Here is a 21,212-nt window from a genome sequence, read left to right as displayed (position 1 = left end):
CATAGAATACGAGGTCCTGGGGAGCAGTAAGTGCCAGAGAGTCATTATTCAGACAGTTTATTGACTGATATACTTTCGGCTTACGGCGATAATAAATCAATTACGGTTAATAACAAAGTTAAGCGCTTTCGGGTGTCTTCACTTCATCGCTTCTCTCCCTCACAACTAACAGCTAAAAATATCTAACAATTAGAGCATGTCGGTGCTTCACTTCTATCTCCTCAGCTCATCCATCGATCACGAGACTTAAGATCAAAACAGTGCGTTTTTGGTGTGGTGTTTATGGGTGACATGTGGCAGGGGCAGGGAGCTGGGCTATTTCTCAACCCGTCTCAAGTTGGCCAGCTCCGTAAGCCACGCCTTGATCAGATCGTAGGTGGAGAAGCTGATGCCCACGGCGATGGGTCCCTTGATCCAGTTCATGCTGAGTCCCTTGTAGAACCCGTTTTTGATGCCCTCCTCGCTGTTTAAAAATCGCATTTAAAATATGGATAAAACAACGTTGAGATAGATTTGTACGCACCGATAGATCTTGACGAGAGTCTCCAGGATGGTTGGGTACCGATCTCCGCCAGCCGTGTTCACCCGCATTGTCTGCATTCTTCGCCGCACAATGTCCAATGGATAGCTGGCCGTTTGTCCAGCGGCACCAGCCGCAGCACCGAAGGCCAGCGAGACTAGAGTATTGGGTTTATTGTTGCCGACCACTTCTGCAAGCGAACAAATCATTTAGTTGGCAATTCAGTGAGCATCAACTGGAATTAACTAACAATTAATAGTAGAATATAGGTAACTTCTAGCAAGTGCTAGAAATATGAAAATAATAAGAATTATATGAATAATTCCACAATAAACTTGGGGCTTAAAACAGAATTCTGTGTACACATACAAGAATTTTGAAACGAACACCTCCCCTAAGTCTATAGTATTTTATATTAGGATGTAGTTAGTATTCCTACCATAGTATTCCCGCTTGAGAGTCTCGTAGGTGAAGAAGGAGGTGCCCGCATAGGGAATCACGCCGAGAACGGTCGCCCAGTAGCCGCGGAACAGCGTCCGCGGACCCTCTTCCACCCAGATCTTGGTGAAGACCTGTCGCAGCGTCCGATAGCCAGTATACCGATCCGTGACGGCCATGCGGGCGCGTGCCAGGTCCAAAGGATATGTCAGCGACTGTGAGGTTATTCCCGCCAGGGAGCCAGCCAAAAACCGACGACCTTTCGTGCTGCAAAATAGAATGATTGGCCATGAAGTTTGTGGGAACCTAGAGCAGAGTAGAACTCACTTGGTGCCGTCCTTGTCGACGTGCAGGATGCGACGCCACTGCTCGTGGGCCGTAAACTGTATGGCTGCGTAGGGCACGATCCTGGCCATCGTGGCCGAGTTCCCCCGCCACAGGGCCAAAACGCCCTCGTTGGCATAGGTGTTTTGCAGGTAGCGCAGCGAGGCTCGGAACGAGAAGGGCACATCGTTGCGGATCTGGAAGTTGATCTTGGTGCGGTCCAGCGGGGCGATGACCGTCTTGGCCAGCGCCCCCGCCGCTGCTCCGGATATCAGGCTGATCACCACCTGGTCGATTTTCTGGCGCACTGAAAGTTAATAAAAAATAAATGAAAATAAATGGAAAATCTCAATATGCATTCATACCCGAATGCGCGACTATGGATCAATAAACGGAGGGACATAGGAAACTTTGACTCTCCACTACACTCTATAATTTAGTTTGGTTTGCAGTCAAATACTCGACATTTTACTGCCGACAAACACAAAAATTCAAGAGTTTTCATTGTGTCGCCAATATAATTTAGCGTTCCCCTAATTTTTGTTTGGACATGTTTGCCATTCAAGTGGAATTGAAGTGCCTACTATAAAATGAGTCCCTGAATTTAAGTTTAAGTTTATATTTTAATAAGTCAATTTTGTATTTATAAGAAGTTACTAGGAATTTGAAATCACTTTGGGAGAAAGTTCATTTGCTTTGCTCTATTTAGCTTTATTTACTGCCTTCAAGTTTCAAAATGTTTGAAATCCTTGGCGATTTCAAAATATGCGCCTGAAAAACAAATCTCTCGTGAATAATCTTTGGGCATTACTTACTGGGTGTGACTGTAGTGCCGGGTACGAGGACTACTCCAGATGTTTCGGATGGGCTCAGTTGGGTGCGGGATGTGTCCACATCGTCCAGGTCCGAGGACAGCGTCGCCGAGGACGTGGTCATCGTGCTCGATAGCTGACTACCCGTGGACTTGATGGACATGGCGATGTTGGGCTTCTCCAGGAGACGGCTCATCGCAGACTCGGGCTGGGGACCTGAAATCAATTTGCATATCAATCCGAGCCGGCTATATTGGCCCACCAAAAAAAGTGCAGGCTTATCGACACCACAGATAAGAGCTCAATATGGCCAAAACTAATCTAAACCAGCCGAAAATTGCTTCGCTTTCATAAGACTTCCCAGCAGGGACATATAGCAAACTAAGTGGGCGCTGCTGTACAGCTGCGGTCAACATAATAGCACAACTAACTAACATATTACTATTTGGAGAAAAAGGTTCTAAAATCCATGTAACAGGTTAAGTTTAAACTGAAAGCATTGCTATTATACCATGAATTATTTGTAAATGATTTTATTTAAATCTAGAATTCTTCTAAACACAGTAGCTAATAGTTTAGGTGCAACTTTCTGACAAGTGTTTGGATTTCTTATCAGCCAACGACAAAAACACAGCTTCGGATTTCGCTGATAATTGATTTGTGTGACCAATAATGAAAAACAAGAGTACTGTTCTTATTATATTGATTGTGAAGAGTAAATATTTTGGGTGCTAGTCTTGCACAGACAGGTGTATTTATGGAGCCCAGGAAAATAATATGTGTGCCAGTTGATAGCGAAAACACACATTTCGCAAGTTCATGCAAATAATATGCGGCTCTCGCAATTGTTTCGTAATTGTTAGAAGCACGTTCCCTTGGCATAGGTTCAAAAATAGGCCCTCGGATGGATGGCTTTTAGCGTCCATCCAACCAACCCATAATACTGACCAATATTCAGCTATCTGGCCAAGTTCCATTGCCTGCCGGCAATTGAACTTTGCTTGGCCCCAAGTCGAGTCATTCCGCCAAAAACTCGGGTTCTCAGCCGGAACTGATAAGGCTCTGACCACCAGCTGCTAATTGCGTCTTACAATAGATAGAAGCGGAGTGTTCCAGAAGAGATCGCACCGGATCGATGTACCCGCTCTCGACTCTTTCGCACTCTAAAGCCAAACCGGTTGGTTTCGTGTGCTCATTATGGAAGGCAAAAGGCACCGAATTATCAGTTGAAATACATAATAATGCCTAGTGTATATATACAAACATATATATGTGCCTGTTTATGTGTGGCACACACCTCCAAAACAATTATCATGCCGAATATTGAAATGTGAGCTCAGCTCGCCCGAATGTGCGGAATATGACAACACGTGTGTTTTGATTACCGATTTCTTTGGGGGTTGGGCACTTTTCCAAGTTCAACAGCTGAGCGCGGCTAAAATTAAACGCTTTTCATTGAGCAGCCGGTGCGGGAAATCTTTGAGAGAAAAACCCAGAGCGTTCATCAAAGCGATTGAAAATGAGTGGAAAATTGCAACCTTGAACGTAAGAATCTGAGCTGTACAGTGGTTACTGACTAGGGATGGCAGTAACATATTATACTATTTTTAAATTATATAGAAGTGAGTGGGCATAACAAACAAATGAATATGTCCCATTGAGCAACTACTAGGATTAAGGAAATTAACTAAATTATATTGTTTTTATAGCTGACACGTTTTGAATGCAGCTTTCTGGTACAAGTATTTACTGTATTTAGCGATTTCAGTTCTTCTATCTTGAAAAGTTGGGCCAAAAGTAGTTTGACAAATATTCCGCGCCTTTGCTTGCGGCTTAAGTGTGATTTTAGCACAGCCCCTTGATATCTGACCCCCCATAAACAACTTTTTTGATAAGGAATTCGAGCGATGGACGGCACTTTTCGACCACTGTGCACTGGGATGCTGTTGTTGCCGGCGCTTGATAAACGTAAACAAGCTCGTTAAGCGGTGTTTGTGCACTTTTTCTCTGCTTTTGCACTCAGTCAAGGTTGTGGCTTACTACGGATCCAGTTTATCCAGCAAGTGTTTTCCACATTGCTTCTGGCTATGAAATTTGTTTGCTATAAATAGCCCGGTGGAGGGGGGGGGGGGGGGGGGGGGGCGGGGTGCGGGATGTAGAGATAGTAAGGCAGCTACAACATCAATTCTTCTGGACTTTGTACCCCCTTGGAAGAAAATAACAAAAAAACAAATGGGGCAATGGAACTTTATGCAAATTGCTCGGAAAGTGCACTTTCACATGCGCGATTTTCTAGCCAATTTATTTCCTCGAACAATAATTCGATTCGAAATACTTTTGTTTGTTGTTTACAAAGCTGGAATCGTCTTATAAGAATCATACGTGACTTAATTCTGATTGGACTGAGTGCGCCTAGGGGAATGTAAAACAGCTGTTGCTTGTAAGTGTTCATGTTGTTGTTGTTTGTTTCTCTTAAATTTAAGTACTTTGTGATAAAGGCCAGTGTGCCAACTGTTTGGCAATCCATTTATTCGCTCTTGTTTACACCGATTAAACGCTTGCAACATCCAAAAAAGACCACTCACACACGGACACCTTATATAATTGGGCAAAACGAGAACAACAAATTATTTTGTACACACACACGCATACGTATGCGTACATATGTATGACTTCATGTGTGTTTGGTTCTACACGCACCTTTGTTTTTGTTAGCACAGATTCTTTTTTTTCGGCCTCCCTTTTCACTCCTTCGGCCTTGGCAACAATAACAACAACACACAGCAGTGGGAGTTTTCGCACTGATTTTCGATTCCAAAAGCACGGGGGCTGTATTCTCTTTAACCGCGAGCTAACTCTTTGTCTTTATTTCGGACTTTTCTATTTGTTAATGCACATTTTTCGCGCGATTCTCGACTCCGCCTGCGAAGCTCCAAAGAGCAATTGACCAAAACATCGAGAACTGTGCTCGGCGTTGCCATACTGACTGCGCTGCCATACGGCGTGGGTGGAGTCCACGCTGGATGTAAGCCAAGACAGCAACCATTTAACAGTGGCACAGTGGTGCAAATTAAGAGCGGACTGCTGTCTAAAAATTTGTATCAATGTCAATTGTAAAAAATAGCACCCTTTCAAAAAGTTGTATATAATTTCAACATATGCTACAGATATTTGTGTTATTCACCGGCATACAAATTTGGCAGTCTTACAAGTTTGCTTAAACAAAATAGTAACCGTCTTGACTTGCAAATGAATCACTCAAAAATGCCATATAAAAGGTAAAACATTATTTCCTGGTTTAAAATTGTAATAAAACGGATAATGAATCAAATAGCTATTAAGTTTTACAGAATTTGTATGCACTTTATCATTTATAACGTTAATGTAATCTGTTTCACACTCTTGCGCTTCGTTTGGGTAATCATTTTTTATTTAAGGGAGTAACGTTAAGTAGAGAATTAGTTTGTTTTACTTAATTTGCCTAATTTTAATTTCGCCCCTTAAAAATGCAGGCTCGATAAAATCTCGACCGCGAAGATTTGTCGCGGGTGGCAACTCCGGCCCGTTTGTGGCGCAGCCAACTTCACGCGAGACGCAGCGAAAACAAAAAATACTGAGCTGAAGTTAATTGAGAAAACTCAAAATAAAACGCAAGTGAAAAGGACCATGAACTTAGACCTGCGATCGTACTCGCGCCACTGGCTCACGGAGTTTATCGAGCAGTACCAAGAGGAAGAGTGCCTCTGGCAGCCCAAGCACAACGACTACAGCAATCACACAGCTCGGAACAAGTCCTACGATCGCCTGGTGGAGAAGCTAAAAGAAGTGGAGCCCAATCCGGACAGGGCGATGGTAGTAAGGTGGGTCAAATGTCCATGCTAAATGTGGTACAGTTCAGTAAACACAACGCACCCTTTGCAGGAAAATTAACTCACTGCGGTCTGCTTTTCGGCGGGAATTCCGCAAGACGACTACCAAAGGCGACTACGCAACGCGCTTGTGGTACTACGACAAGCTGCTTTTCATCGCTGACCACAAGCCCAAGCGCCACGAACTTGGCACCAAGCCCAAGAGAGAACTCCATATCAGCTTCGACGACGAGGAGTCAATGGAGTTCGAGGACGACTCACATCACACGGCCACTCAGTCTCAGCACATGGAGTCCATAATACCCACGTCCCCAGACGATGTGGAAGATGTCGCGGCGACGGCCAGCAATGTGGTCGTCAGCAGTCAGGGCGCCACTCTGAGCACCATTTCGGTGACGCCCGCGGAGTGTGTGACCCTTGTCAAGAGCGAGGAGCACCAGGCGGCCGAAGCGGCGGCAGCCGCAGCCCAAGCACACCAGCAATTGGTAGCCCATGCAGCAGCCCAGACCTCCATTGCGGCGGCGGCAGCTCAGGGACATGCCGTGAAGGTCTTAGAGATCACCTCGCTAGACTCCAACTCCCAGCGCGAGATACAACAAGTGAGTAGCTCCAAAGCAGTGAAGAGTTCCTTAGGGTCTTCAATAACCTCCTCTCCCCATGCAGGCGGTCAATCATCTGGAGCACCACCAGCAGCAGCTCCACCTGCAGCAGACGAATGGCCAACATCAGGGCGTGCCCACCATCCAGATAGGCCGCGATCACTACCAGCCATTGTTTGGCAATGCCGGCACCACTGCCTATACCACCACAGCGGCTCCGAGCACTTCGCACCGGCAAGACGACGAGTACGATGCCATTGGCGTGAATGTGGCGAGCAAACTGCGCTCCATCAACGCCACGCAGCGGATCGTGGCCGAGAAACTGATCAGCGACGTTCTATTCAACGCACAGCTGGGCAACCTCACCATTCACTCGGCCCTCACGCAGTAATCTCTCTTGTCCCTAGTCTAAGCATGTGTAGTCTCTGGCTTTATATCTCCATTTTGTCTGTGTCCCAACCTGCAGCCCGGCCAAAATGTGTTGCCCGGGCAGCAGCCGATTGTACCATAAAGTTTGCATGTAGTTTTAATTATTCTATACAATAAATAGATTGTATGTCTTAAGCTCATCACCAGAGGGTTTGTCATTCCGCCGAACTTCCAGCGCCCGTTAGCTTGTTCCACACAAACCTGGCAAACTGGACAGAAAGAGGAGCTGCTGTCTTAAGCTGGTCGCCTTAAGGATGAGGACTAACATACCGTAACCGGCGGCATCTCGATCTGTTCCGCCTCCGTGACCAGTTTCCGGTTGTTCTGCATGTAGCTCCAGCCCAGATGGATCCCCACCAGACTGGGGATCATCACGATGGCCACCAGATTGCGCGACACAAACGAGGGCTGCTTGCTCATCTTTACAAAGTGCGTAAAACGGAATTATTATTATTTAACAGCTATCACAAATCAACAATGACGATGTGACCGCATTGCGATGTTTGCTTAATCTTATCAACGAAAAATACCAACTTACAACGCTGCTCCAAAACGGGCGGCTGGTTTTGAATAAAGTTTCTATCTCCCCCAACTTGGTCCAAAGTCCAACGTTTTCGGGGATAATAATGGGAAACTAAACGTCTCGCAATTCTTTGTCTGGCACCTCGATTGCTTGGGCAGATTGGCATCTGTCATTAGTTTGTTGCGGTGGCTGGTTTTAATAACAAATGCGGTGGAGGTGGTTAGAATATATCAATGGCATTGTAAAAGGGAACTTCACTTCTCGTGGGGTATATTAAATTCTGCGCAATTCTAGAAAGATATTTTGTGATTAAAAAAGGGCTGAAGTAACTGGTAAGGTCCTTCCTTATACTACTTTCAAAAGTAGTTAAAATTGTTTAAGTTTTGAATTATTCATATAACAGAAAGATGAAAACTAATTCGGAAAAATTAGAAAATATGTATCAAAATATTATAAGCTGTTGAAAGCACATCTGAAATCTGAAAATTCAAATTAAACTGATTTACAACCCTAAAATTAATCTATAAATTTATTATCACAATAAAGCCCATTTTATTTAAAATTATGAAATAAATAAAAAATTTAAGTATGACCGTAAGCTTTCGTCTCAATCGCCATTCTGGTCACACTACGCAGGCAGGGCGAAGAGGCAGTTAACTAACTGTTAATTGTTAGCCCACTGCGTCGCCAACTAACCTTTTCCCATATTCCCAACTCAACCCATTAAGTGCGAAATCCACACCCGCATCGCAACCCGGAGGGGCGTGGGCGGGATCGGATGGGGCACTGGCTTTGGGGCCAAGCTGGAGGCTAAGACGCGGATGCGGTCTATGCACTTTGCGCACACAAACAACAACGGCAGCGGCAGAAACAACAACAACACCAACGACAGCAGTGGGCCAAAACAAACAAATTCTGTTATAGACGTCGACGTCGCTGCCATTGTTGTTGCTATTCCATTTTGGACAGCACCTGCAATTTGAGTTGTAGTTTCAGTTTTAGTTTTGGGTTCCTGGCGAGCAGACGCTCCATTGGACAGTTTATACACATACATATTTGTATTTTTTGATTTGCGAGTGAGTTCTCCCACCCATTGTTGTGCCAGCTGCCCCTAAATCCGCCCTTTTTGCCAGTGCTGAAATCGATAGTGACCGTCATCCGTTTGCACCTGGAGGAGCTGTGGCTCAGGTAAGCGAATCCCCGGTGCGCAAGAACCCCGTCCCAATCACTCGTCCTGCACGGCTACTGCTTCGCCTGCCGGAACTCATCGGAAAGGCCAGTCAAGCGATTACGTTCAAGGCCAGGGAATTATTCCATAGTAGAACACGCCTCTCACCTTCTTGTCCCAAAGAAAAGAGGTCAATGGACAACTGCAGAATCATTGGAGATCATTGCTTAAAGTGTAAAGTGTGTTAGAGCTTATTGTGCATATAGTTCGATCGTCAATGAGGTCAATCTTTGCTAATCAGTTAGATCTTATGATATTATGTTCTACTTGATGGAGGCGATGAAAAGAATGTTTTCACGTATTAATTGAGTAAACATACAGTCTAATTTTGCCGCCATTTACCTATTCTATTCTTCGAAACAATATCAAAAGTTATTAATCTGCCTAAGTCAATATATGGTGGAACTTGATTTCAGGTAATATCGCTGAAATCTCAAAATTACCTTATGAAGACAGTTGATGATTAGTAAAGTATGATTAGTAAAATAGATATTACTATCCTACAAGCTCATAATGGCTCATGTATTGTTTAAACTACTCTGCCCTTAAACTAAATGTGCGCATATTGTTCTTAAATCCATTTCTAGTACTATCATACCATGTAACATTCGTTTTGGAATTTCAGCTTAGCCTAATTTCGATTTCTATAGAGATATCGTATTTTTAGCTTGTGAGATACTAATTGAAGATATTTAACGAGAGACGTATTTGTTTGGTTGCGTATACTTCGTACCTTAATCAAAATGTTCACAGTCATTTACTTCATGATATTTACGACACATAACAGTTTATTTGAAAATTAATCTTTGCCCTTTTTCATGGTCTTTTGACCCCGTCGTAGAAGTTAAGCAAATCGAGTTCTAATGAAATTCTGCTAACGACTTTGTATTACTTAGCTATCAGATCGTTATCCCAGCCTATTTATGTTATTAGTTGCATTTCTATGAGAAGTTCATTTATTTATTAAGACCTTTAGTCGGTCTAATAGTAAATGCATGATTATCACTAAAATATTTGATCGTAAATGACCTAAAAAGCACTATATCAGAGGATTTAGGAATTCAATCCCAATCGGTTTACTGAATAATGTTATCCTTCTTCAGCTTGGCCAGCTCATCCGGCCCGTAGCCCAGTAGTTGGCCCAACACTTTATCCGTGTGCTGACCCAGAATCGGAGGAGCTGTCCGGGCATCGTTTCGGGCTTCGCTGAAGGTCACGGGAGGACCCACTACCTTAACAGTTCCGTCCTTGGGGTGCCGCAGGCTTTTCACCAGGCCAATGGCCTTGATATGCTCGTCCTCGAAAACCTCGGGAATGGAGTTAACAGGTCCCACGGGAAAGGAGGCGCCTTCGAAGAGCTTCATCCAGTTGCGCGAGGTGTCCTCGGCTAGCATTTGCTCCAGGATTCCCAGCAGCTCCACTCGATTGGTCACGCGATCCTTGTTGGTCTTAAATTTGGGATTCTGCGCCAAATGGTCCACTTTAAGGCGGCGACACAGGTCCTCAAACTGAACATCACTGCCAGTGCCCAGGGTGAGATAGCCGTCCTTCGTCTTAAAGCTCTGATACGGAACGATGCTGGAGTGTGCGGTGCCCATCCTTCCTGCTTCAACCCCGGAATTCAAGTAGTTGCTACCCACGTTGAGCAGCAGGGAGCAGCAGGTGGACAACAGGTCGACTTCGATCTTCTGGCCACGTTGCGTGCGGGTCCTTTGATAGAGGGCTGCCAATATCGCTCCATGGGCGTACAGTCCCGTAGACATGTCGGTCACAGCCACGCCCACCTTGCTGGGCGGTCCATCCCGCTCCCCGGTGATGTGCATCAGTCCACCAACCGAGGAGGCAATCACATCGTAGCCTGGTCGCTTGGCATACGGTCCCACAGAGCCATAACCCGTCATGGAGCAATAGATCAGCTTGGGATTCACCTTACGCAACTGCTCGTAGCCCAGGCCGTAACGCTCCAAGGTGCCGGGCACATAGTTCTCCACCAGCACGTCGCTGATCTCGGCCAGGCGATGAAGGAGTTGTGTGCCGCGCTTGATATCGATGCAGATGCTCCGCTTATTGCGATTGGGGGCCACGAAGTAGGCGGCATCGTTGCTGTTCTCCAGAAACGGTGGTCCCCACTTACGCGCCTCATCGCCAAAGTGTGGACGCTCCACCTTGATAACTTCCGCGCCGAGATCAGCCAGAACCATGGTGCAATAGGGGCCGGCGATGATGCGCGATAGGTCCAAAATCCGGATACCATGCAGCGGGTGGCGTTCGTCCACATCGCTGGCATTAGCATTATCGGCTGCGTTGTTTTTATCGCCAACGGCTGCAAAGTTTCTCAAGCCCGGGCGGCAAACTCCGTAATTAAGCAATCCCCGGACGAGGCGCAAATTCTGTGACAACATGGTTCTTTTTTGTTGCTACTTGTGGGTCAACTAATCTGTCGCCAGTACACATATGTATGATGTGTGTGGAAAGTTTTGCGGGCCGACTTGATCCGCGGCCACTTTTATCGTCACTGAAAGTGGCCCTCCATCCAAAAGTCGTTGGAAGCTAGTAGTCTTATCTCTTTTGAGTTTCTCTTAACATTCGCCAAAGAGTGGAAGCTTTTTGTTAACTATCTAAAGACTGCGATAAACAATACCTGGTAGCCCAAAAAACAAAAAACGAAAAAGAGTCTCTCTTTGGGCTTCACCTTGGGGAGTTTCCACCGAGAATGTCGCGCATCCTTTCGGTTTCATGGGGGGGAATTGCCTCAGCTGACCACCAGATAATGAGAGGTTAGTCATCCGCGATTCCATGCCATTAAGTGGAGATCGAATGCCTCGCTTCGCATTGTTTTGTTCTGTACTCCGATTATATCACCTTGCTGACATCTTGGATAGCGTGATCTTATAGTAAGCGCGATCCGCCTGGAATCAAAACAAGCATTTTGTTTTTCTTGAAAAACTGACAGGCCACGAGCCTAATGTGCGGCAATTATTCCCTAATGACCAGCACAATTAAAATGTAATTTGAATGTCGTGGCTGGCTAACTTACGCCTCAATGCTCACCATAAGTGTCAGGCGGATTAGTAATCCGCAAGTACTACGTTTAGTGATGTTAATTGATGGGCATAACTGGTTCATCCACGCGCAGGTTAACCACGATTAATTAAGATTCATGCACAGGGAAAGAATTGTACTCAAATTAATTCCTAGGAAACGATTTTCAATAATTATAAGACATATTATTCAAATTGATATGTAATAACTAGATTAGCATACAAAGTATAAACGTGACGAACTTTTAGGGAGCATTGATCTATAAGATTCTTTTGCAATTTTAATAGATACTCATTAATTCATTTAAATACATTTGTTGTTCTATTGGTTCTTATCAAATTAGAATAACCAGTAGCATCTGCTTAAAAGTAAAAATAAAGTATAAGCGTGGGCATATTATTATCTTGCCAAGATCACTGCCCACATCTTGGGGATTCAGCTTAAAATAGCATCGTCTTTCCCATAATTATAGCTCCTTATCGACAAAGTCGACGTAGCCATCAGTTCTTGAGGACCATGATGGCCTTGAAATAGTTTTCTCTTGTATAGAAATTCTAGCTAATTTTAGAAAATACCTGTTCCTGGCCAGTTATTAACTTGTTAGCGAGGTGTAGAAGTTGGTTCAAGGTTCTAGTTCCTTGGAAATGTTTTCTCAATGCGGGCTTTTCCCCCGGAAACCTCGCCTCGTGGAGTCAATATTTATTTTCAGAATGACGTTGCACTAATATGTGCGCAGTGATCTAAGTTTTAGCTGGTACTGGGGTCAGCATATGTACATGGCCTAAACAGCCCGATACGATCCGAAAGCCATAGCCATAGCCCATTTGCTCTCGCCGATCTGTGTAATTACGATGGGAGTCCTCCCTTTGTTCGCAACGTTGTAAACAAGGCGATATCATTCCAAGATTCGAACGCAACTTTAATCACTTGGGATCAAGAGTTCAGGCCATGTAATTGTCGATCTACGGAATGACGCACTTGCTCGCTTTATGGCCATTTCCTTTGGGCCAGCCGGGAATCACGTTCACAATCACGCCGGTCATTATGCCCAAGCGGATCTTAAGAGACAGCCTAAGAGAACCAGTTTCCGAGCACATAGAGCTTCGCAGCGCTTGGGAGATTGGGAAATGGGAGAGTCGGGTTTTAAATACTCGGTGGCAAGCTTAACCAGCGTTTATTTACTCAGCTCGTCTCGCTCGCGTCGGTTCGGCTCGTGGATCCATCAGATACACACGTACAGATACATATATATACAGAAAGAAACCGAAAGCGATACCGATTCAGATGCACATGCAGATGCTGATGCAGATTGAGATAGCCAGTGTGTTTTGAGTGAAACAAAATGAAAGCCGGCCAAAGGCTGGGCATGCGTCGGCAGCTCGGCTGTTCCCAATCGGCTAACTCGCGAGTGCATCCCGCAGATAGCACTGCCAACTACGATTGCTAGCGGCCAATGCAGTCCAGAAAGCCGCGACTCGACTATTAGCCAACTGACCAAGCCAAAAAGCCAAAAGCATCTCGTCGAGCTCTCAACTCTCGGTACCCAAAAAAATTGTGCAAGCCAAAAAGTCGATTGCAGTCGTCAGCTGCGGATTGCCGATTGCGGATTGCACAATCCTGGCAACCTGTTGCTGTTCGTTGGCTGCTGTGTGTGTGTTTGGTGTCTGTGTTAGCCGCGTTGTAGAATCTCGTTATCCAGCGTATCCAGTCGGAGATACGCAGATCATATCACATTTTCCCCCATCGAGTGGTGCGTTGAGAGAAAACCGTCAAAATTGCTGTGCTACTCTGTTCCAGGATCCTGGGGTACATCATGCGCCGCTTCCTGCGCTCGGCCATGATCGTCTTCAGCTGGTTCGTCGTCCCCTACAGCCGGTACACCAACATCAAGGTGATCCGGCGCAAGTTGCCGCCCATCCGGAGCCACCTGCTCGAGATTCCCGCCGTCGACCTGGCCAAGCTGATTCGCACCAGAAAGGTGAGTACTTGCAATCCTCCACTCCCCCCAAAAATTGGGTCACTTACGCAAAGCTAAGCAGTAGCCACCTGGTAAATGGGTCGGCCGAAAACTTGCCAAATCAATTGGAAAGACTGTTGCCACAGTGGCGGTTTCTGTTGCCACATTTATTGGATACTGGCCAATAGTAGCTATTGGTTGCAGCCAACTCCCGGGGAGTTGGAGAAATAGATAGTTTCGCTTTTTTTTCTGGCAGAAAGTAAAAACGCAGACGAGACAGTGACGCGAGTTTCTTATTTTTCACTTTATAAGGCGCGGAGCACTGGCCCCTAACGTTTCAATTAGACAAGTAAGCCATTAAAAAGGTCGAGGGTAGAACGAATGGACGGCAAGCAAAGGGGTAAATACCCCAACCAGCCAAATAAATTTAAACAGAACTGAAGAATCAAATTAAAGGCAGGTTCAAAGTCTATGCTTAACTTAAAAAGAAATGTAATTATTAGAAGAATTAATATATTAGTTCGCTTCAGGCTATATTAGTTTAAAAGTTCACCAAGTAGATTTGGCAATAATTACTCATTAAATTCCAATTCACAACCATTAGAGTTTACATTTTAATGATAGCTACTAGAAAACAGCGACAACAAAAAAAACTGCGCGCAGTTTTGTTTATAAATTCAGAATAACGATGATTCTTACATTTTGCCGTTGCCTTGCTATTGGAAGATTTTGGAAAAAATTCCTATGGCGAAATTTGCCAACATTTAATGAAAAACGTTTTTATTCAAAATCCTGTTTTTAATGCGTCTTTTCGACGCTTCGAGAAGCATAACATCTCATCGAGTGACCCTAGGCCAGAGTATTACCGCCAGATGAAATCGAAATCAATTTGGGTTTTTTCCCCCTCCATTTCTACCGCCGCCTCGCCATCGCGAGCACTTAAGCCAATTGGCCCAAAACCAAAACACCGAGGGTCTGGGATATAGACGCCAGGCATTGAGATTGAGGAAACCGCCGGCTTAGTCATCTAAAGCACTAGCCAAGCGTTTTTTATGACGCCAGCGCCAGTTTCGCAAATCATCATACATATGGGCAAGGCCCGAGGGTCTCACTCTCTGCAAGCGAAGCTGTATCTGTATCTGTACCTATATCTGTATCTATATCATATCAAAATCAAAGTTAAAGATACGAGCTGTTCGGGCTGCCAATTACGTGCCAAATGTGTCTTTGTTTTTGAGTGTACATATTATCCACGGGATGTGCAAGATCTGTGCTCCGTTCGTTGGTCCACATCGTGTGAGGTCACCACCACTGGCGGCGAGTGGGGAGGGAGACCTTATCGCAACACCAAGTGGCGACCACCACCCGCCCTCCAGTTACCATATCGTGTGCTCAGTGGGCTGCCATTGTTTAATCGCTGTGTGCTGCTGCTGCATGGAAAAAACTTGCACTTGGATGGATGGATGGTAGTTGGGTTTTTAGTGCACGTCCGTCTGAAGTACGAAAATTGTACTTTATTTATTTTTTAGTGGCGCTTTTTATGGCCGCTGTCTTGTTTCGGCGAGGCGGTCATATGGTGCGTACGAGTGCTAAATATTATTATTTTAATTATGCATCTTTATATGTTTTTTTTTACCCTCTTAATTGCTCGTTGGGTTTCATTGCCATAGGTTAGGCATTGCCTCACAGCGAGCCAAGCGTAATGATTTTGTAATTGGCATTATATCAGAACTAGTTGGTTGATCAACTGCTAGTACATATATTAAATAATAATAATCGCCGTTTCAGCGACCAGAAGTTGCATTTAGGAAAGTAATACTGCTAATTGCCCTTGTCCGCTTGCGAACTTAAGTGGATTCCCTGGGTTTTAGGTTTCTGGGTAGAGGCACCAGATGATCTATCCGCAATCTGAAATCTGCTCATGTGGATTCGTACTTGAATCGCATAATTCGTGTTTCGTTTTTTTTGTGTTTTTTCTTTTTCGCTCCGCCTGTTGACTCTTTTAGCACGTACTTCATACACCATATAGTACCATCATACGTACTTATAAGCTACACTTCAGTCTGTGTGTCGCGATTTCTTTACACTATATACTATGTATACTCTATACTATATGCTCTATACTCTATACTCTATGCCGTGCCACAAGATCTTTTCCACATTGTAAACACCAGAGCGTTGGATCGTTGGTATCGGATCGGAATCGGAGTCGAAAGCGCTTTTCGGTCGCTGATTTTGTAGCATGCCCCCCTTGGCGAAGCCCTCGACTTGCCATTATTGGTTGCATGCTATTGGCCGGTTGCAGCGTGTTTACCTGGTCGGAACCCCCCCTGGCCGCCACTACACTTCTTACTACACTGGAAGTCATTGAAAAAGTCAAGTAGCCTTAATTTTAATTATACATAGGCACATACCTACATACGTATATGGCTTTCATATACGCCGGTGCATCATTTGTGCGTTGCATGAGCCCAAATTAAGCGAAGTAGTAAGACGGCAATTTGTGTCTCAATCGTAATAAAGACGGGGCACATGGAAGGCCTTCTGCCTCCGATTACCCAGATTAACTGAAATCAAGTTCAGAGGTTACCCTCGATGGCAGAATGTGGTTCGCTACGAGTATCTGGTTTCGATTGAGTGATACCCATTTGGTTTGAGTGCAACGAAGCTCGGTTTGATTGATACATACTTCCCCCATCTATTACCTAATCAGATTATCTGAAAAGCGGGTGAGAATGTGATTAATTACATTATCGGCTCCATCACACAGCCAGTGCTTACGACTCTAAGTGCTGTTGATGGGTGATTATAATTGTATCGGTTCTCGGTATAATTATAAGTTTATTCACTGCTAATTCCATGGCTGATACCATATGTGAGTCATGGGAGAACATACGTGTTTTGATCTATTGATCGCTTTATTATCCGCAAATATCGACATTCTTTGTATTCCCAATCCCATTTATATACACACTGTTTTATTTTATTGTTTTGTTTGTCAGCCTATTTGGTTTCTTTGTGAATTAATTGTGACACATAAATATGGATGGCAAATAATTGATCAAGACGTGCTGCAGCCAGTGGATTAGCTACTTATTGTTCCTTACCTTTTATTTAAATAATCAACGCTTTGTCAACATTTTGTTGTGATTACCACACAGATAACTTGTTTTCTGCCTTAGAATTCTAATTTACTCAAGATATTGCACAATCTTAATACTCCTATTATTATCTCTGTGACTTTAGTTGGCGCCGAGTCTTATTTATTTCCTTAATGCATGTTTGATTGATACATTGTTGATCGCCAGCTCAAGCCATAAAGAACTCTTCACAAATCTATTGACTACACTGAGGAATAACACGGAAATCAGTCTGGCTGATATCTCAATCGACACATGGCACTGGATTATGTATTTTAGCATACTTCGATCTATGTATTGACAAGTGAATCAATTCCAAGAGTAACCTCTTTGAACTGAGACCCCAAGAGTTCTATACCCCCCATGGTATTCCCACATTACTCATACGTCATGTGGCCGCTGATAATGGACGGTCGAAAGTGCATGCATCGCACGATGAACGTCACGACTGCAAGTTGTGTTTGGGTTTGTCTTTTTATTGATTTTAATTTAACTCAAATTGCTTTTTTGCCTCGCCACTGGCACTGGAAGCTTCCCAATAGACTTCTGAATTGATTGCTGGGAATTTGAATTAAAATGGGGTAGGGGTATATAGGTACGGGTACGGGTATGGGTATGGGAATCCGAGAGGAATGTGAGCTGCTCTGAATGCGAGGTAACCTGCGGAAATACTCAAACATTCTTTGCTTTCCACTTGCAGATTAAAAGCGAAGAAGTCGTGGAGGCCTACATCGAACGATGTCGACAGGTGAGTTATAATGGTTATAATCATGGTATCATAATGTAGAAATCCATTCTACCAGGTGATATTCCTGTCTAGAACTATACTTATGTGAATTTTAATGTGTTTTACTTCACATTAAAGAGTTCAATTCCTATATATCGTTAAACTTTTAATGGCTGGACATTAAGTTTTACGATTGTCATTTATGGAGTAATAATAAATAATTGAATTAATTGTATGTGAAGTTTTATATTATCGCTGGTAAATAAAACAAATTTTTTATTCGTTACCCTAAAATAGCTATAATATCAAATTTACACTCATCCGTATAATTTATTGATCAATTAAAAAGTATGGGTATGCTTTATACTTTCATTTGGTAATAAATATTAAAATTATATTTGAAATGTAGTTTATTTTTTTCTGTACACTAAACTTTTCCGTTTGATTTCTTGCAGGTGAATCCCCTGATAAATGCAATCGTGCAGGATCGCTTCGAGGAGGCATTGGAGGAGGCTCGGGAGATAGACAACGTGATAGCGATGGGCATCAACAGCGTGGAATCTATGGAGGAGCTAACTCCGTTGCTGGGCATCCCGGTGACCGTCAAGGAGAGCATTGCCGTCAAGGGCATGACCAACCAGGCTGGTCGCGTCTTCAAGACGCCGCAGATAGCCAAGTCGGATGCGCCGGTGGTGGAGCAGATCAAGCGCTCCGGCGGCATCATCCTGCTGGTGTCCAACACACCGGAGCTCTGCCTGCTGTGGGAGACATACAACAACGTCACGGGTCAGACGAAGAATCCGTACGACCTGAAGCGCACTCCGGGCGGATCATCGGGCGGCGAGGCGGCCCTCCTGGCCAGCGGTGCCTCCCTGCTGGGCCTCACCTCGGACATTGGCGGCTCGTCGCGCCTGCCGGCCATGTTCAGTGGCATTTGGGGCCACAAGCCCACGCCGTATGCGGTCTCCTTCCGAGGTCATCATCCGACGAGTGACTTCCCCAAGTGGGGAGACTTCTTCACCATCGCTCCGATGACCCGCTACGCCAAGGATTTGCCGCTGCTGCTCAAGTGCATGAGCGATCCCACGGGTCCCAAGCTAACGCTAGACAGGCCGATCAGTGTGAATGGCATCCGATTCTTCTTCATGGACAACGACGGGCCATCGGGCATGATGCGGCCGCTGAGCAGGGATCTGCATGCGGCCATCAACCGCGTGGCAACCGATTTCAATGCCAAGCGGGTGAACATACGCAAGATGAAGTGGTCGCTGGACATCTCGCTGTCCGCCATGCTGACCATGAAAAACATCGAGACCATCTACCACAAGACGGAGGAGGGCGAGGAGCCCAAGACCGTGTGCAAGGAGACGGTCAAGTACTTCTTCGGATGCTCGGACAGCATCCTGCCGTCGGTGATCTTTGGCCACCTGCAGAACTTCATGAAGATCATCCCAAACTCGCGCCACAAGCACCTGGCCAGCATCATCGAGGCGCTCAAGACTGAATTCAAGGAGATGCTGGGCAACGACGGCGTCTTCCTCTACCCGACCTTCCCCAACACGGCGCACCAGCACTACCAGATCTACCACAAGCTTCTGGAGCCCATGTACATGGCCATCTTCAACACGCTTGGCTTGCCGGTTACCAACTGCATGATTGGTCTGGACCGGCGCAACCTGCCCATGGGCATCCAGGTGGTGGCCAATCCGGGCCAGGATCACCTCAGCCTGGCTGTGGCCCGCGAAATGGAGCGCCGCTACGGCGGATGGGTGCGTCCTCCGTCCGAGGATAGCCACAGCAGCAGTGGAAGCAGCAAGCAGCGTGGCTAGGGCGCGCTGACCGGAGGATTGGCTTTATCCTGTGCGTGATTCATTTGTACTTTGTTTTGTTATTAGCTAATTGTACACTGTCGAGCAGTTAGGGAATTTCAGAGAGACTTTAAATGGATTTAGACAAATCACTGTTATCAGCCGAAGTTGGCTGAATGGTAGAAAGGAAAGGAATCCCTAGAGCAGCCTCTATACTTTATCAGCATTTTATTCGACCATTACAACCATCACACCACCAAATGTTCGTTCGGGACCTTCGAAATTAGTAATCCCTCAATCGCGAGTCATTACCACCCATTGTATTAAATTATTGTCAAAAAAACTCCACTGAGCTGTACATCGCATTCGTATTCGTAATCGTATTATCTTTACCTATATGTAAATATTCGTCTAGCATCTAAGTGTTAGGTTTATGTCGCGTCCGGCAGAGATCGATAAATATAACCAGTATGTGTATGTAAGTACGTTTTGTAGCATCTCTCGCTTAAACAACTTGAAAACTTTACAACTTTTGCAAAGAACCAAATTCGTTGAATAAATACGTAACAGAAAAAATATTAACCGAAATTTCAACTTCTGTGGCGCAATTGACGCCGAAAAGCAGTTGGCCTCCACTTGGAAGTCATCGAGGGAGGTCCGAGTTCGAGTCGGAGAATCGGAGTCCGCGCGAGTGCTTGGAAATTGGGCCCACCTGAGCGGTGGACCCGAAGACAAAGTGAAACAAGTATTAGACGGCTCCTAGAGACAATACACGCTCGGATACGTGTACCACTTAATAAATGGTTCCACTTCGCTGCCCGGCATGGAGAATCTTGCTACAGCCGGACCTGTTTTTGGCAAATTCCGATACTAACTAGCTTATTGGAATAACAGAGACTTAATATAGTCTGTAGAAGACTCCAGACATTTTGACGACTTCGGGTTTTACGCTGTGAACTTTGATCGTCTTTATTACTTCTGAATAAATGGTTTATTATGAAGAATATAATTTTCATCTTGTTTCTTTCTCAACTACAAATATAATATATTCAAATATTTTAATATTTCACAAATTCTTCAGTTTAACAGAAAACTTGCCATATGGATAAAAGGTTAATAAACTCATTATAATATAGAGTGCCAACGTACTTCGCCCTGAAAATTAAGTACATTAATGTATCACATGACTGGCGTTCCTACCGAGGCCCCACTGTAGTGCTTACCTACTTACCCAGAGACTGGGAAATCGCTAATCTAATAGCCTTAATCGTGCGCATGCGCAGTGGTTTTCCCAGCCAGCTGGCTGTTTAGTGAAGTGTCTAATGCACTTTTGTCATTCGAGTTGCCAAATTTTGGGCACATTTTATTGGCCTGGCTGGGCGATTTTGGAGTTGGACAGGGGGTGCCCGCTAGTCGTTTGTTATTTTTCTATTGCAAAAAATGTGCTGTTGTTTTTCTTTTAGTGCGCGTGTGTAAGTGGTTAGTTTTTGGCTTTTGGAGTAGCCCAAGGTTGCGGCAATACGGCTTGCGCAATTCCGCCGCCGAACGTGGTATTTGGCCAGAAAACTCGGAGGTAACTCAGATTCTTGTCCAAGAATGTGGCGGTCGTTGGCGTTTCAAAGTGTTTTCTGGCCAATGCCAGGCAGGAAAAGCCAGCTATTGCCTCGAAATTGGGTGAAAATATTTTCCATTTTAGCTTGCAGCAGAAAAGTGCAAGCGGCGTGACGAAAACTGTGGAAATCTCGGCGGGGAGTCGTGATCCGGCTACCTGTCAGGGGATTACTGGAAGGCAGTCT

General features: G+C 44.9%; 5 protein-coding genes across 7 annotated transcripts; 2 read left to right on the top strand and 3 right to left on the bottom strand.

Moving 5' to 3' along the window:
* Positions 1 to 40: 40 nt before the first annotated feature.
* LOC6619259 (mitochondrial coenzyme A transporter SLC25A42) lies at positions 41 to 5,048 on the bottom strand. Of its 2 annotated transcripts, XM_032723259.1 has the most exons (6): positions 4,795 to 5,048; positions 2,098 to 2,310; positions 1,286 to 1,589; positions 960 to 1,225; positions 524 to 710; positions 316 to 463 (listed from the first exon to the last, which is right to left on the bottom strand). In XM_032723259.1, exons 2-6 carry the CDS (start codon positions 2,288 to 2,290, stop codon positions 316 to 318), a joined length of 1,098 nt encoding a protein of 365 aa, XP_032579150.1. In that variant the 5' UTR covers positions 2,291 to 2,310; positions 4,795 to 5,048. The 2 variants fall into 2 exon arrangements, with proteins under 2 accessions (XP_002043476.1, XP_032579150.1); XM_002043440.2 differs by lacking the exon at positions 4,795 to 5,048 and having other exon boundaries at positions 41 to 463; positions 2,098 to 2,290.
* Positions 5,049 to 5,654: 606 nt separating this feature from the next.
* LOC6619258 lies at positions 5,655 to 7,126 on the top strand. Its single transcript, XM_032722148.1, has 3 exons — positions 5,655 to 5,954; positions 6,016 to 6,562; positions 6,627 to 7,126. The coding sequence occupies exons 1-3, from the start codon at positions 5,761 to 5,763 to the stop codon at positions 6,951 to 6,953; spliced, it is 1,068 nt and encodes a 355-aa protein (XP_032578039.1). The 5' UTR covers positions 5,655 to 5,760; the 3' UTR covers positions 6,954 to 7,126.
* On the bottom strand, positions 7,071 to 7,486 carry LOC6619257. Its single transcript, XM_002043438.2, has 2 exons — positions 7,262 to 7,486; positions 7,071 to 7,200 (listed from the first exon to the last, which is right to left on the bottom strand). Exons 1-2 carry the CDS (start codon positions 7,409 to 7,411, stop codon positions 7,147 to 7,149), a joined length of 204 nt encoding a protein of 67 aa, XP_002043474.1. The 5' UTR covers positions 7,412 to 7,486; the 3' UTR covers positions 7,071 to 7,146.
* Positions 7,487 to 8,197: 711 nt separating this feature from the next.
* On the top strand, positions 8,198 to 20,004 carry LOC6619255 (fatty-acid amide hydrolase 2). Of its 2 annotated transcripts, XM_002043436.2 has the most exons (5): positions 8,198 to 8,590; positions 8,648 to 8,702; positions 13,582 to 13,762; positions 17,582 to 17,629; positions 18,064 to 20,004. In XM_002043436.2, coding segments are annotated over exons 1-5 (1,659 nt in total). In that variant the 5' UTR covers positions 8,198 to 8,589; the 3' UTR covers positions 19,438 to 20,004. The 2 variants fall into 2 exon arrangements, with proteins under 2 accessions (XP_002043472.2, XP_032578086.1); XM_032722195.1 differs by lacking the exons at positions 8,198 to 8,590; positions 13,582 to 13,762 and having other exon boundaries at positions 8,658 to 8,702.
* LOC6619256 (succinate--hydroxymethylglutarate CoA-transferase) lies at positions 9,681 to 11,265 on the bottom strand. Its single transcript, XM_002043437.2, has one exon. The coding sequence runs from the start codon at positions 11,142 to 11,144 to the stop codon at positions 9,819 to 9,821; it is 1,326 nt and encodes a 441-aa protein (XP_002043473.1). The 5' UTR covers positions 11,145 to 11,265; the 3' UTR covers positions 9,681 to 9,818.
* Positions 20,005 to 21,212: the final 1,208 nt, after the last annotated feature.

The sequence above is a fragment of the Drosophila sechellia genome, chromosome 3R (genome assembly GCF_004382195.2).
Source record: "Drosophila sechellia strain sech25 chromosome 3R, ASM438219v1, whole genome shotgun sequence".
Taxonomy (NCBI): Eukaryota; Metazoa; Arthropoda; class Insecta; order Diptera; family Drosophilidae; genus Drosophila; species Drosophila sechellia.
This window is presented reverse-complemented; position numbering and strand designations above follow the sequence as displayed.